This window comes from Giraffa tippelskirchi, chromosome 1 (assembly GCF_054371585.1).
Source record: "Giraffa tippelskirchi isolate mGirTip1 chromosome 1, T2T-mGirTip1v1.2.pri, whole genome shotgun sequence".
NCBI lineage: Eukaryota > Metazoa > Chordata > Mammalia > Artiodactyla > Giraffidae > Giraffa > Giraffa tippelskirchi.
Genome location: NC_137275.1, coordinates 169,434,096 through 169,446,847, shown reverse-complemented (window position 1 = coordinate 169,446,847; position 12,752 = coordinate 169,434,096). Strand labels below are relative to the sequence as shown.

The following is a 12,752-nucleotide window of genomic DNA, read 5'->3' as shown; positions in this document are numbered from 1 at the left end:
CCTCAAAGTGACCTTTAGAGTTATCTGGAAACTGTTGTGAATGTTGTTGTGTAAAAAGCTATAGAATTTCAGTTTTTCATTTGTTTACTACTTTTGTGGCATGTAAGATCATTTACAATATTTAAAAAAAATTCAACTTGGTTGACTCAATAATTTAAAAACACATTTTGTGTATATTCTGATTTTAGAGCAGCATTCTGCTACTTGATGGATAAATCTAAAGCATTCAGCTGTTTTGCTGAAAACCTTTATTGGAAATTGAAATCATAAAAATAAACTTATTGTGCATTAATCTCTTTATGTTTGCTTTTTTTCCTCCCTTCTAATTGATGCAGATGTTTTAAACTATTGGTCTTTTGTTTAGTTGCTTAGAGAGTTTGTAATACAATGAAAATATAGAAAACTTCGTAAGTCAATATCCTTTAAAAAACTGAAAGGTTGTAAATGGCTGGACAGTATACATTTTAAGAAAATAATTTGTACAGGAAGACAACCTTAAAATATTTTAAGATTGGCCTCTGGTGAGAATTCTTTTGCCAATTAAAAAAACACCTTTTATGTTTTAGCACCAGTATGCATGAGCGAGTACACCGAACAGAAAGACAGTTTCGATCACTCCCAGCTAATCAACAGAAACTACTTCCTCAGTTTCTTCTTCACTTGGACAAGATCCGGAAATGTGTTGATCATAATCAAGAAATACTACTGACCATTGTGAATGATTGCATACATATGTTTGAAAATAAAGAATATGGAGAAGATGTATGTGAAATTTTGTTCTCTTTGTTTTTATTTTAGGATTTAATCTCTATATTTTGAGATCTTTCTGGATTTCATTTCTGTAATTTTGCACGGCTCATTTGCTCTATTTGGAGAATATTTTCACTTGTTATGTTCAATCCCTTTTATTAGGCTTGATAGCACAGTATACTGGAAACTGGATTTTTGGCAGAATTTTTTTTTCCCCCCTAAACATACTAAGATAATTGTTGGCATTTTGATACACCTTTCACATAGTGTTCTGACTATTACAGCATCTGGAGTTAGTGACTTATATTTTTTATAAACAATTTTACTAGCTATGTAAAATTAATTTACCTTGATATTTTCAGAATATTATATCTATTGATATTCATCTTTTACTTTAAAAAAAATTATTTTTACTTATAAGTCTCAAGGGAATGGCAGAAATAGGAGCTCAAGTCCTTTTTGTAGCCACAGGGTAGATAGAGTTGGGCCGCTTGAGCCTGTCCATGCTGTCCCATGAGTGACCGGAAGGAACTTTCTTCCCTCTCTTAGAGTTTGGTCTCCGTAGCAGTCCAGTTCCAATCCTCTCCTGAGTACAGATTGCTTAGTTAGATGGTGGCTTTGTGATTAATGGGCCATAATTTATTGAGGGTAGAAGTGAGACCACCAAACTCTTTTTCATTTAGGATCTCAAGCTGTACTTGAACCCAGATTGAGGTGAGAGGCTAATGATTTACCCTCTAAACCATCTATAAAGCCTCTTTATAGCGTGATTATTTAACTATAACCATATGCAAGAGTGATTACTTTCTGAAAAACTAATTGATTTCTGTTTTTTAAACAGGGGAATGGAAAGATTATGCCAGCATCTACGTTTGACATGGATAAGTTAAAATCCACATTGAAACAGTTTGTGAGAGACTGGAGTGAAACTGGGAAAGCAGAAAGGGATGCCTGCTACCAACCAATCATTAAAGAAATTTTAAAAAATTTTCCAAAAGAGAAATGGTAAATAGTATCTTGTTTTTAACCAATTTCTTTAAGCTATGTAAGCACTGAGTTTCTCTTAAGAGAAACTTCATAGTCTTGATTCATTTTTACAGTTGTGTGCCTGTATTTTTTCATGTGTTGGTGTGTGCTGTTATATGTGCTGTTCTTGGGTGCTTCATCTGTGTGAGATTGCAGTTAATGTTTTGAATAATTATTGCTCTAGCACTATGGGAAATTATCTAGAAATTAAATAATGGTTAGATTGAATGTCCGTTATCAATGATGTCTATCCTTTTATAATTTGCTTTATGGCAGAGCAAAAAGCTCTAAACTATTTTAATTTTCCTCTTTATGGCATATTTGTATGCAAATGAACAGGGAGGCCTGGCATGCTGTGATTCATGGGGTCACAAAGAGTCGGACACTACTGAGCGACTGAACTGAACTGAACTGAGCAATCTATAGCTCAGAGAAGAGATTCTTAACTTGTTTATGCCATGAAAACTTTGAACAGTCTGAAGCCCATATTTTCTTTTTCAGTAAAACATTTCTAAATGAATAAAGTGACATACATAGGATTGCAAAGAAACCAGTTATTTTGAAATATGGTTATCAAAATGCTTAAGCAAGCTTGTGATATAATCTGCTTTTTTATCCTGTATCACATTAAATAAAAGTCTTAAAAGGAGGTTTTAACAGATTTTGAAAATACCTGAATACTATATATTATTTTGAGAATCTGAGCAGCTAAAATGAAGTGAAAATATATATAATTTCTGTTGGTGATAAAGTCATGGGTACTTTTAAAGCTACTGTTGTTTGTTGGCTGCATTCACAGTTGATAGAAACGTATCAGTTAAAGCTAATGAAATTAAAATGTAATTTTTTTTTCACCCCGTTGTAGATACAGTGAATTCTTTCCATAGACCTCTTTGGTCCATGGATCCCAGGTTAGGAACCTGACTCAGAGGTTATCTGTTTAAAGAGAACCAATGGATGGAGTTCAGTCTATTGTTTAAAGGATCTTTGAGGAAAGAAAGCCTCCTTTTCCTCATCTTCCCCTCTTCATTGATTGACATCTTTAAGTTTAGATGTATCTACCCAGAAATTTCAATACATATGTGTATGTCCCTTCTCTTTTTTGAAAACATTTTATTTTGAAATAAGTTCAAAGTTACCCAAGAAGTTGTATGAATTGTGTAGAGAGCTCCCGTGTATTTTTCACCTAAATTCACCAATTCTTAGCATTTTACATTTGCTTTTTTGTTTCCTTTTCCTAGTTCCCTTCTTTCTTCCCGCCTTTATGTGTTTATCCACGGCAGTACGTATACACAATTATTTAAACTATTTGAGAGATCAGTTTGTATTATATCATGTTTTTTACTGCTTATTATTTGAGTTTTTTTCTTAAGAGCAATGATCTTCTCTTACATAAACCCAGTGCAGTTACCAGATTGAGGAAATTTAAACTTGAATACTGTCTTCTTATCTATGGTCTATGTTTAAATTTCACAAATTATCCTGATAATGTCCTTTGTAACACTTATTTTTCTGTTCAGTCTAGATCCAGTCCAGGATGTTATGTTTAATTCTGATGTCTTAATCTTTAATCTGAAAGAGTTCCTTGGCCTTGATTTTTTTTAACTTTCATGACATTGACATTTTTGCAGAAAATGAGGAAGTAATTTTATAGAATATTCTTCGGTTTGACATTGTCTTAGGCTTCTTCATGGTTAGGTCTAGATTATGTGTCCTCTCTCAAAATAATACAGAGTTGATGTTGTATCCTTTTCAGGATATCACCTTCAGAGATATGCAATGTCTGTTAGCCCCTCATTGATTTTAATCAAGATGTTATTTGGTTCTTCCCACTATTTAGTTACTGTTTCTCTTCTTGTGACTAATAAGCAGTTGTTGAGATACTTTGAGACCATGCAGTTAGTATCCTGCTCCTTTGCAAATCCTCTCCCCCCTAAAATTGTCATCCATTGAATCTTGCATGAACTAACCTTGTTATGATGTTTGTGGAATGGTGATTTTCTAACTCTACAGTTACCAGCATTCTGTTAATATTCTTATCTATCTATTACAGGGATGACTCATGGTTCCTATTTATTCAGTAGGTTATAATCCATTACCATTGTTTTTTAAATTTTCTTCTCTAAATTTCCTCAGATTTGGCCAGTAGGATTCCAGTTGGTTGGTGCCTATGTCCTTTTGCTTCAGTTAGTTTGTGGAGCACTTCCTTACTTTCTGGAATAATAAAGACATTTCAGTTCAATCTTGTATCTTCCCCACTTAAGTTCTGGAGTGGGTATTTTCCCAAGGACCTGGTTCCTTTTAATGTAGAATGGAGGGTAGCGACCAAGATCTGGCACCAGGCATGTTTGTTGTTCCTAAGATGTCATTGCTTATGGGTCTTTCAGCAGACAGAACTTAAACACAACACCCCAATCACAAGAGATAATGAGTTCATATTGGTACTTTCAATTCTAATCCAACCCTGTTGGATTCCTCCCTTAGCTTCTCCCATTCTCTCTGTCTGTCTGCCTTTTCCACAGTGAAAAACCTGGCTTCTGACATCAGTATATTTGCTTACTTACTCAGTCCTACATTACTCGGGCTTCCCTGGTAACTCAGATGGTAAAGAATCTGCCTGTACTGTGGAAGACCTGGGTTCGATCCCTGGGTTGGGAAGATCCCTTGGAGAAAGGACTGGCTACTCACTCCAGTATTCTTGCCTGGAGAACTCCATGGACGGAGGAGCCTGGTGAGCTACAATCCATGGGGTCGCAAAGAGTTGGACACTACTGAGCAACTAACACTTTCTTTTTCTACAATACACACAAAAGTTTCAGAATTGTTAACCTCCATATTATAGGAAAAACAAAACTACCAAAAGGAGTTCAGGATTTTCCAGGAAGTATTTTCCCCCCAAACTAAGGGTTTTTAATAGGAAAATTCTTCACTGTTTACTCAAATTAGCTCCCTTTCAGCCTCACCCTAGGTGTGGTTATATTTTTTATGTGAAATCCAGTATATTTAGGTTTATTTATTTTTGTTTGCTTTTAGTTTTAGGGTTGCATGTCCCTGCCTCCTCCCCCATTCCTGTGGGTTTTTAAATTTTTTTGATTTGTGGACTATCATCTTGACAAAACTATATAAAAAAAAGTGATATTCAGAAAAAATGTCATTCATTCCTCTGTCTTTTCTTTACCCTACTCTACCACGTAGGTAATCAGTATTATTGATTTTTCATTTATCCTTCTTGTTTTTGTTTTTGTCTTTTTTATGGAAGTAAGTAGGTAAGTATTTTTTTCCCCCCTCTCTAGGTATCCCCTTTTGTCATACACAAACTGCAGCATAATATATATTTTATTCTGCACTTTGATTTTTTTTCACTTAATGATACATCCTAAATTAGCTGTATATCAGTTCATGGAGATCCTAATCAATCCTTTTTTTTTTTTTTTAACAGTTTCAGACTACTTCTATCTCCTATACTTGGTTATTTAAGTAAAGCAGTTGGCAGTATCTTGCAATTATAATGCTGTAATAACCTTGTGCATGTTTATTTTTGGATTGCTGGAGATGTATCTTTAGTGTAAATTCTTAGATGTGAGATTGCTGCATCTGAAAGGTAGATGTATATTGGTGCAACAAACTGCCATAAATTTAACTGCTTAAAACAGCACACATTTATACTTCATAGTTTCTGTGTGGTAGGGATCTGGGCATGGTTTCACTCTGTAGGATCTACAAGGCTATAAACAAGATACCTGCTGGACTTTGTTCTCATCTAGAGACTTGACTGTAGAAGCATAGACTTCCAAGCTCATGCAGATTGTTGGCAGAATTTGTTTCATTGTGGTTGTAGGCCCTGGCTTCTTGCTGACAGAGGGCTAGAAGCCTATCTCAGCTCCTGAAGGCCCCTCATGCTCCCTTGTGGGCTTTCACAAGTGGCTACTTAGACTTTGTCAAGCTAGCAAAGAAAGTCTCTAGAGTAAGCAGGCTCTGTTACATTATAAGACTTCATTGAGTGTTTTATAATGTAACACAATCACAGGAGTGATATGTATTGGCATTGCTCAGTCGGTAAAGAATCTGCCTGCAGTGCAGGAGACCCAGGTTCAATTCCTGGTTTGGGAAGATCCCCTAGAGAAGAAAATGGCAACCCACTCCAGTATTCTTGCCTGGAGAATTCCATGGACAGAGGAACCTGGCAGGCCACCATCTCTAGGGTTGCAGAGAGTCACAAAGAGTCAAGACAGGACTGAGCAACAACACTTTCACTTTTTTCATATGTAAGTATTTATTTCTGGACTCTGTTCTAATCCCTTGGTCTCTATGTCTTTGCTTATGCCAGTACCATACTTATTTTAATTTCTATAACTGCAAGTTTTGAAGTCAGGAAGTGTGATTTGTACATTTTATTCTTTTTCAAGATTATTTTAGTTCTTTGGGGGTCTTTGCAATTTTATATGAATTTCAGAATCAGTTTCTCCCTTTCTCTGAAAGAGGTTGTTGGAATATTGCTAGGGATTGTGTTGAATATTGGAGAAGGCAATGGCACCCCACTCCAGTACTCTTGCCTGGAAAATCACATGGACGGAGGAGCGGGGGAGGCTGCAGTTCATGGGGTCGCTACGAGTCAGACACGACTGAGCGACTTCACTTTCACTTTTCACTTTTGTGCATTGGAGAAGGAAATGTCAACCCACTCCAGTGTTCTTGCCTGGAGAATCCCAGGGACGGTGGAGCCTGGTGGGCTGCCGTCTATGGGGTCGCACGACTGAAGTGACTTAGCAGCAGCAGCAGTGTTGAATATGTAGATTGTTTCTGGTGGTATTGTTATCTAAATAATGAATAATGTTTCCCAGGTGGTGCTAGTGGTAAAGAACCCACCTGCCAATGCAGGAGACGTAAAAGGTGTAGGTTTGATCCCTGGGTGGGAAGACCCCCGGAGAAGGGCATGGCAACCCACTCCATGGACAGAGGAGCCTGGTGGGTTATAGTCCATAGGGTTGCAAAGAGTTGGACACACCTGAAGCAATTTAGCGCTAGCACTAATTCATGAATATAGGATGTCTTTCCATTTATTTAGGTATTCTTTAATATCTTTCAGCTTTTTTTTTTTTTTTAATAAATTTATTTATTTTAGTTGGGGGCTAATTACTTTACAATATTGTAATAGTTTTTGCCATACATTGACATGAATCAGCCATGAGTTTACATGTGTTCCCCTTCCTGGACCCCCCACCCACCTCCCTCCCCATCCCATCCCTCTGGGTCATCCCATTGCCCCGGCCCTGAGCCTTTGTCTCATGCATTGAACCTGGAATGGTGTTCTGTTTCACATATGATAATATACATGTTTCAATGCTATTCTCCCAGAACGTCCCACCCTCACCTTCTCCCTCAGAGTCCATAAAATTGTTCTATGCATCTGTGTCTCTTATTCTGTCTCGCATATAGGGTTATCGTTACCATCTTTCAAATTCCATATATATGCATTAGTATACTGTATTGTTGTTTTTCTTTCTGGCTTACTTCACTCTGTATAATGGGCTCCAGTTTCATCCATCTCAGTAGAACCGATTCAAATGTATTTTTTTAATGGCTGAGTAATATTACATTGTGTATATGTACCACAGCTTCCTTATCCATTCGTCTGCTGATGGACATCTAGGTTGCTTCCATGTCCTGGCTATTGTAAACAGTGCTGCGATGAACATTGGGGTACACGCGTCTCTTTCAATTCTGGTTTCTTCGGTGTATATGCCCAGCAGTGGGATTGCTGGATCATATGGCAGTTCTATTCCCAGTTTTTTAAGGAATCTCCACACTGTTCTCCATAGTGGCTGTACTAGTTTGCATTCCCACCAACAGTGTAAGAGGGTTCCCTTTTCTCCACACCCTCTCCAGCATTTATTGCTTGTAGACTTTTGGATAGCAGCCATTCTGACTGGTGTGAAATGATACCTCATTGTGGTTTTGATTTGCATTTCTCTAATAATGAGCGATGTTGAGCATCTTTTCATGTGTTTGTTAGCCATCTGTATGTCTTCTTTGGAGAAATGTCTGTTTAGTTCTTTGGCCCATTTTTTGATTGGGTCGTTTATTTTTCTGGAATTCAGCTGCAGAAGTTGCTTGTATATTTTGAGATTAATTGTTTGTCTGTTGCTTCGTTTGCTATTATTTTCTCCCATTCTGAAGGCTGTCTTTTCACCTTGCTTATAGTTTCCTTTGTTGTGCAAAAGCTTTTAATTTTAATTAGGTCCCATTTGTTTATTTTTGCTTTTATTTCCAATATTCTGGGAGGTGGGTCATGGAAGATCCTGCTGTGATTTATGTCGGAGAGTGTTTTGCCTATGTTTTCCTCTAGGAGTTTTATAGTTTCTGGTCTTACATTTAGATCTTTAATCCATTTTGAGTTTATTTTTGTGTATGGTGTTAGGAAGTGTTCTAGTTTCATTCTTTTACAAGTGGTTGACCAGTTTTCCCAGCACCACTTACTAAAGAGATTGTCTTTTCTCCATTGTATATTCTTGCCTCCTTTGTCGAAGATAAGGTGTCCATAGGTGCGTGGGTTTATCTCTGGGCTTTCTATTTTGTTCCATTGATCTATATTTCTATCTTTGTGCCAGTACCATACTGTCTTGATGACTGTGGCTTTGTAGTAGAGCCTGAAGTCAGGCAGGTTGATTCCTCCAGTTCCATTCTTCTTCCTCAAGATTGCTTTGGCTATTCGAGGTTTCTTATATTTCCATACAAATTGTGAGATGATTTGTTCTAGTTCTGTGAAAAATACCATTGGTAGCTTGATAGGGATTGCATTGAATCTATAGATTGTTTTGGGTAGTATACTCATTTTCACTATATTAATTCTTCCAATCCATGAACACGGTATATTTCTCCATCTGTTTGTGTCCTCTTTGATTTCTTTCATCAGTGTTTTATAGTTTTCTATATATAAGTCTTTTGTTTCTTTAGGTAGATATATTCCTAAGTATTTTATTCTTTTTGTTGCAATGGTGAATGGTATTGTTTCCTTAATTTCTCTTTCTGTTTTCTCATTCTTGGAGTATAGGAATGCAAGGGATTTCTGTGTGTTAATTTTATATCCTGCAACTTGACTATATTCATTGATCAACTCTAGTAATTTTCTAGTAGAGTCTTTAGGGTTTTCTATGTAGAGGATCATGTCATCTGCAAACAGTGAGAGTTTTACTTCTTCTTTTCCTATCTGTATTCCTTTTATTTCTTTTTCAGCTCTGATTGCTGTGGCCAAAACTTCCAAAACTATGTTGAATAGTAGTGGTGAAAGTGGGCATCCTTGCCTTGTTCCTGACTTTAGGGGAAATGCTTTCAATTTTTCACCATTGAGGATAATGTTTGCTGTGGGTTTGTCATATATAGCTTTTATTATGTTGAGGTATGTTCCTTCTATTCCTGCTTTCTGGAGGGTTTTTATCATAAATGGATGCTGAATTTTGTCAAAGGCTTTTTCTGCATCTATTGAGATAGCCATATGGTTTTTTTCTTTCAATTTGTTAATGTGGTGTATTACATTGATTGATTTGCGGATGTTAAAAAAACCTTGCATTCCTGGGATAAAGCCCACTTGGTCATGATGTGTGATCTTTTTAATATGATGTTGAATTCTGTTTGCTAGAATTTTATTAAGGATTTTTGCATCTATGTTCATCAGTGATATTGGCCTGTAGTTTTCCTTTTTTGTGACATCTTTGTCTGGTTTTGGAATTAGGGTAATGGTGGCCTCATAGAATGAGTTTGGGAGTTTACCATCTTCTGCAATTTTCTGGAAGAGTTTGAGTAGGATAGGTGTTAGCTCTTCTCTAAATTTTTGGTAGAATTCCGCTGTGAAGCCGTCTGGTCCTGGGCTTTTGTTTGCTAGAAGATTTCTGATTACAGTTTTGATTTCCGTGCTTGTGATGGGTCTGTTAAGATCTTCTATTTCTTCCTGGTTCAGTTTTGGAAAGTTATACTTTTCTAAGAATTTGTCGATTTCTTCCAAGTTGTCCATTTTATTGGCATATAGCTGTTGGTAGTAGTCTCTTATGATCCTTTGTATTTCTGTGGAGTCTGTTGTGATGTCTCCATTTTCATTTCTAATTTTGTTGATCTGATTCTTCTCCCTTTGTTTCTTGATGAGTCTGGCTAATGGCTTGTCAATTTTGTTTATCTTCTCGAAAAACCAGCTTTTAGTTTTGTTGATTTTTGCTATGGTCTCTTTTGTTTCTTTTGCATTTATTTCTGCCCTAATTTTTAAGATTTCTTTCCTTCTACTGACCCTGGGGTTCTTCATTTCTTTCTTCTCTAGTTGCTTTAGGTGTAGAGTTAGTTGATTTATTTGATTTTTTTCTTGTTTCTTGAGGTACGCCTGTATTGCTATGAACCTTCCCCTTAGTATTGCTTTTACAGTGTCCCATAGGTTTTGGGTTGTCGTGTTTTCATTTTCATTCGTTTCTATGCATAATTTGATTTCTTTTTTGATTTCTTCTGTGATTTGTTGGTTATTCAGAAGCGTGTTGTTTAGCCTCCATATGTTGGAATTTTTAATAGTTTTTTTCCTGTAATTGAGGTCTAATCTTACTGCATTGTGGTCAGAGAAGATGGCTGGGATGATTTCAATTTTTTTGAATTTACCAAGGCTAGATTTATGGCCCAGGATGTGATCTATCCTGGAGAAAGTTCCATGTGCACTTGAGAAAAAGGTAAAATTGATTGTTTTGGGGTGGAAAGTCCTGTAAATATCAATTAAATCTAATTTGTCTATTGTATCATTTAAAGTTTGTGTTTCCTTGTTAATTTTCTGTTTAGTTGATCTATCCATATGCGTGAGTGGAGTATTAAAGTCTCCCACTATTATTGTGTTATTGTTAATTTCCCCTTTCATACTTGTTAGTATTTGCCTTATATATCGTGGTGCTCCTACGTTGGGTGCATATATATTTATGATTGTTACGTCTTCTTCTTGGATTGATCCTTTGATCTTTATGTAGTGTCCTTCTTTGTCCCTTTTCACATCCTTTATTTTAAAGTCTATTTTATCTGAAATGAGTATTGCAACTCCTGCTTTCTTTTGGTCTCCGTTTGCATGAAATATGTTTTTCCATCCCTTCACTTTCAGCCTGTGTGTGTCCCTAGTTTTGAGGTGGGTCTCTTGTAGACAGCATATATAGGGGTCTTGTTTTTGTATCCATTCAGCCAGCCTTTGTCTTTTGGTTGGGGCATTCAACCCATTTACATTTAAGGTAATTATTGATAAGTATGATCCCGTTGCCATTTACTTTGTTGTTTTGAGTTCGTGTTGAAACATCCTTTCTGTGTTTCCTGTTTAGAGAAGATCCTTTAGCATTTGTTGGAGAGCTTGTTTGGTGGTGCTGAATTCCCTCAGCTCTTGCTTGTCTGTAAAGCTTTTGAATTCTCCTTCATATCTGAATGAGATCCTTGCTGGGTACAGTAATCTGGGTTGTAGATTATTCTCTTTCATTACTTTAAGTATGTCCTGCCATTCCCTTCTAGCCTGAAGGGTTTCTATTGAAAGATCAGCTGTTATCCTTATGGGGATCCCCTTGTGTGTTATTTGTTGTTTTTCCCTTGCTGCTTTTAATATTTGTTCTTTGTGTTTGATCTTTGTTAATTTGATTAATATGTGTCTTGGGGTGTTTCGCCTTGGGTTTATCCTGTTTGGAACTCTCTGGGTTTCTTGGACTTCTGTGACTATTTCTTTCCTCATTTTAGGGAAATTTTCAACTATTATCTCCTCGAGTATTTTTTCATGGCCTTTCCTTTTATCTTCTTCTTCTGGGACTCCTATGATTCGAATGTTGGGGCGTTTCATATTGTCCCAGAGGTCCCTGAGGTTTTCCTCATTTCTTTTGATTCTTTTTTCTTTTTTCCTCTCTGCTTCGTTTATTTCCATCATTCTATCTTCTACCTCACTTATCCTATCTTCTGCCTCCGTTATTCTACTGTTGGTTCCCTCCAGAGTGTCTTTTATCTCCTTTATTTCATTATTCATTCTATATTGACTCCTTTTTATTTCTTCTAAGTCCTTGATAAACATTTCTTGCATCTTCTCAATCCTTGTCTCCAGGCTATTTATCTGTAACTCCATTTTGCTTTCAAGATTTTGGATCATTTTTATTATCATTATTCTAAATTCTTTTTCAGATATATTCCCTATCTCCTCCTCTTTTGTTTGGTTTTGTGGGCATTTCTCATTTTCCTTTACTTGCTGAGTATTTCTCTGCCTTTTCATCTTGTTTAGATTGCTGTGTTAGGCGTGGCCCTTCTGTATCCTGGTAGTATGAAGTTCCTCTTTATTGTGGAGGTTCCTCACTGTGGGTGGGGTTGAACAGGTGGCTTGTCAAGGCTTCCTGGTTGGGGGAGCTTGTGTCGGTGTTCTGGTGGGTGGAGCTGGATTTCTGCTCTCTGGAGTGCAATGGAGTGACCAGTATTAATTTTTGAGATGTCTATGGATTTGGTGTGCCTCTGGGCAGCCTGTATATTGATGCTCAGGGCTATGTTCCTGCGTTGCTGAAGAATTTGCGTGGTATGTCTTGCTCTGGAAGTTATTGGCTCTTGGGTGGAGCTTGGTTTCAGTGTATATGTGGAGGCTATTGGATGGTCTCTTATTATTTAATGTTTCCCCTGGCTTTCAGTCTTATTCTTGCAGTAGCCTCAAGACTTCTCCATCCATACAGCATCAATAATAAAACTTTTAGGTTAATGGTGAAAAGATTCTCCACAGTGAGGGATACCCAGAAAGTTTCGCTGAGTTACATGGAGAGATGAGGTGAGGGGCGGGGTTGAGGTGACCAGGAGGGGAAGAGGGAAATTCAAATGAGGAGAGAGCTATCTAGCCAGTAAGCACTTCCCTCTGTGCTTTCCACAGTCTGGAACCCTCAGAGTGGTTCACAGAGATACATAGAGAGGAGGGAGGAAGGTAATAGAGGTGAGCATGAGTAGAAAGGGAGGAATCAAGA

The 12,752-nt window shown here is 37.0% G+C and overlaps 1 protein-coding gene across 4 annotated transcripts in view; it reads left to right on the top strand.

Moving 5' to 3' along the window:
* Positions 1-12,752, top strand: part of CARNMT1 (carnosine N-methyltransferase 1) — a 48,571-nt gene that overhangs the window by 6,161 nt on the left and 29,658 nt on the right. For all 4 annotated transcript variants that reach the window (XM_081505513.1, XM_081505505.1, XM_081505522.1 and 1 more), the window contains 2 exons: positions 567-762; positions 1,592-1,755. In XM_081505513.1, coding sequence (XP_081361639.1) covers positions 567-762; positions 1,592-1,755 — 360 coding nt within the window. The remainder of the gene's footprint in view (positions 1-566; positions 763-1,591; positions 1,756-12,752) is intronic.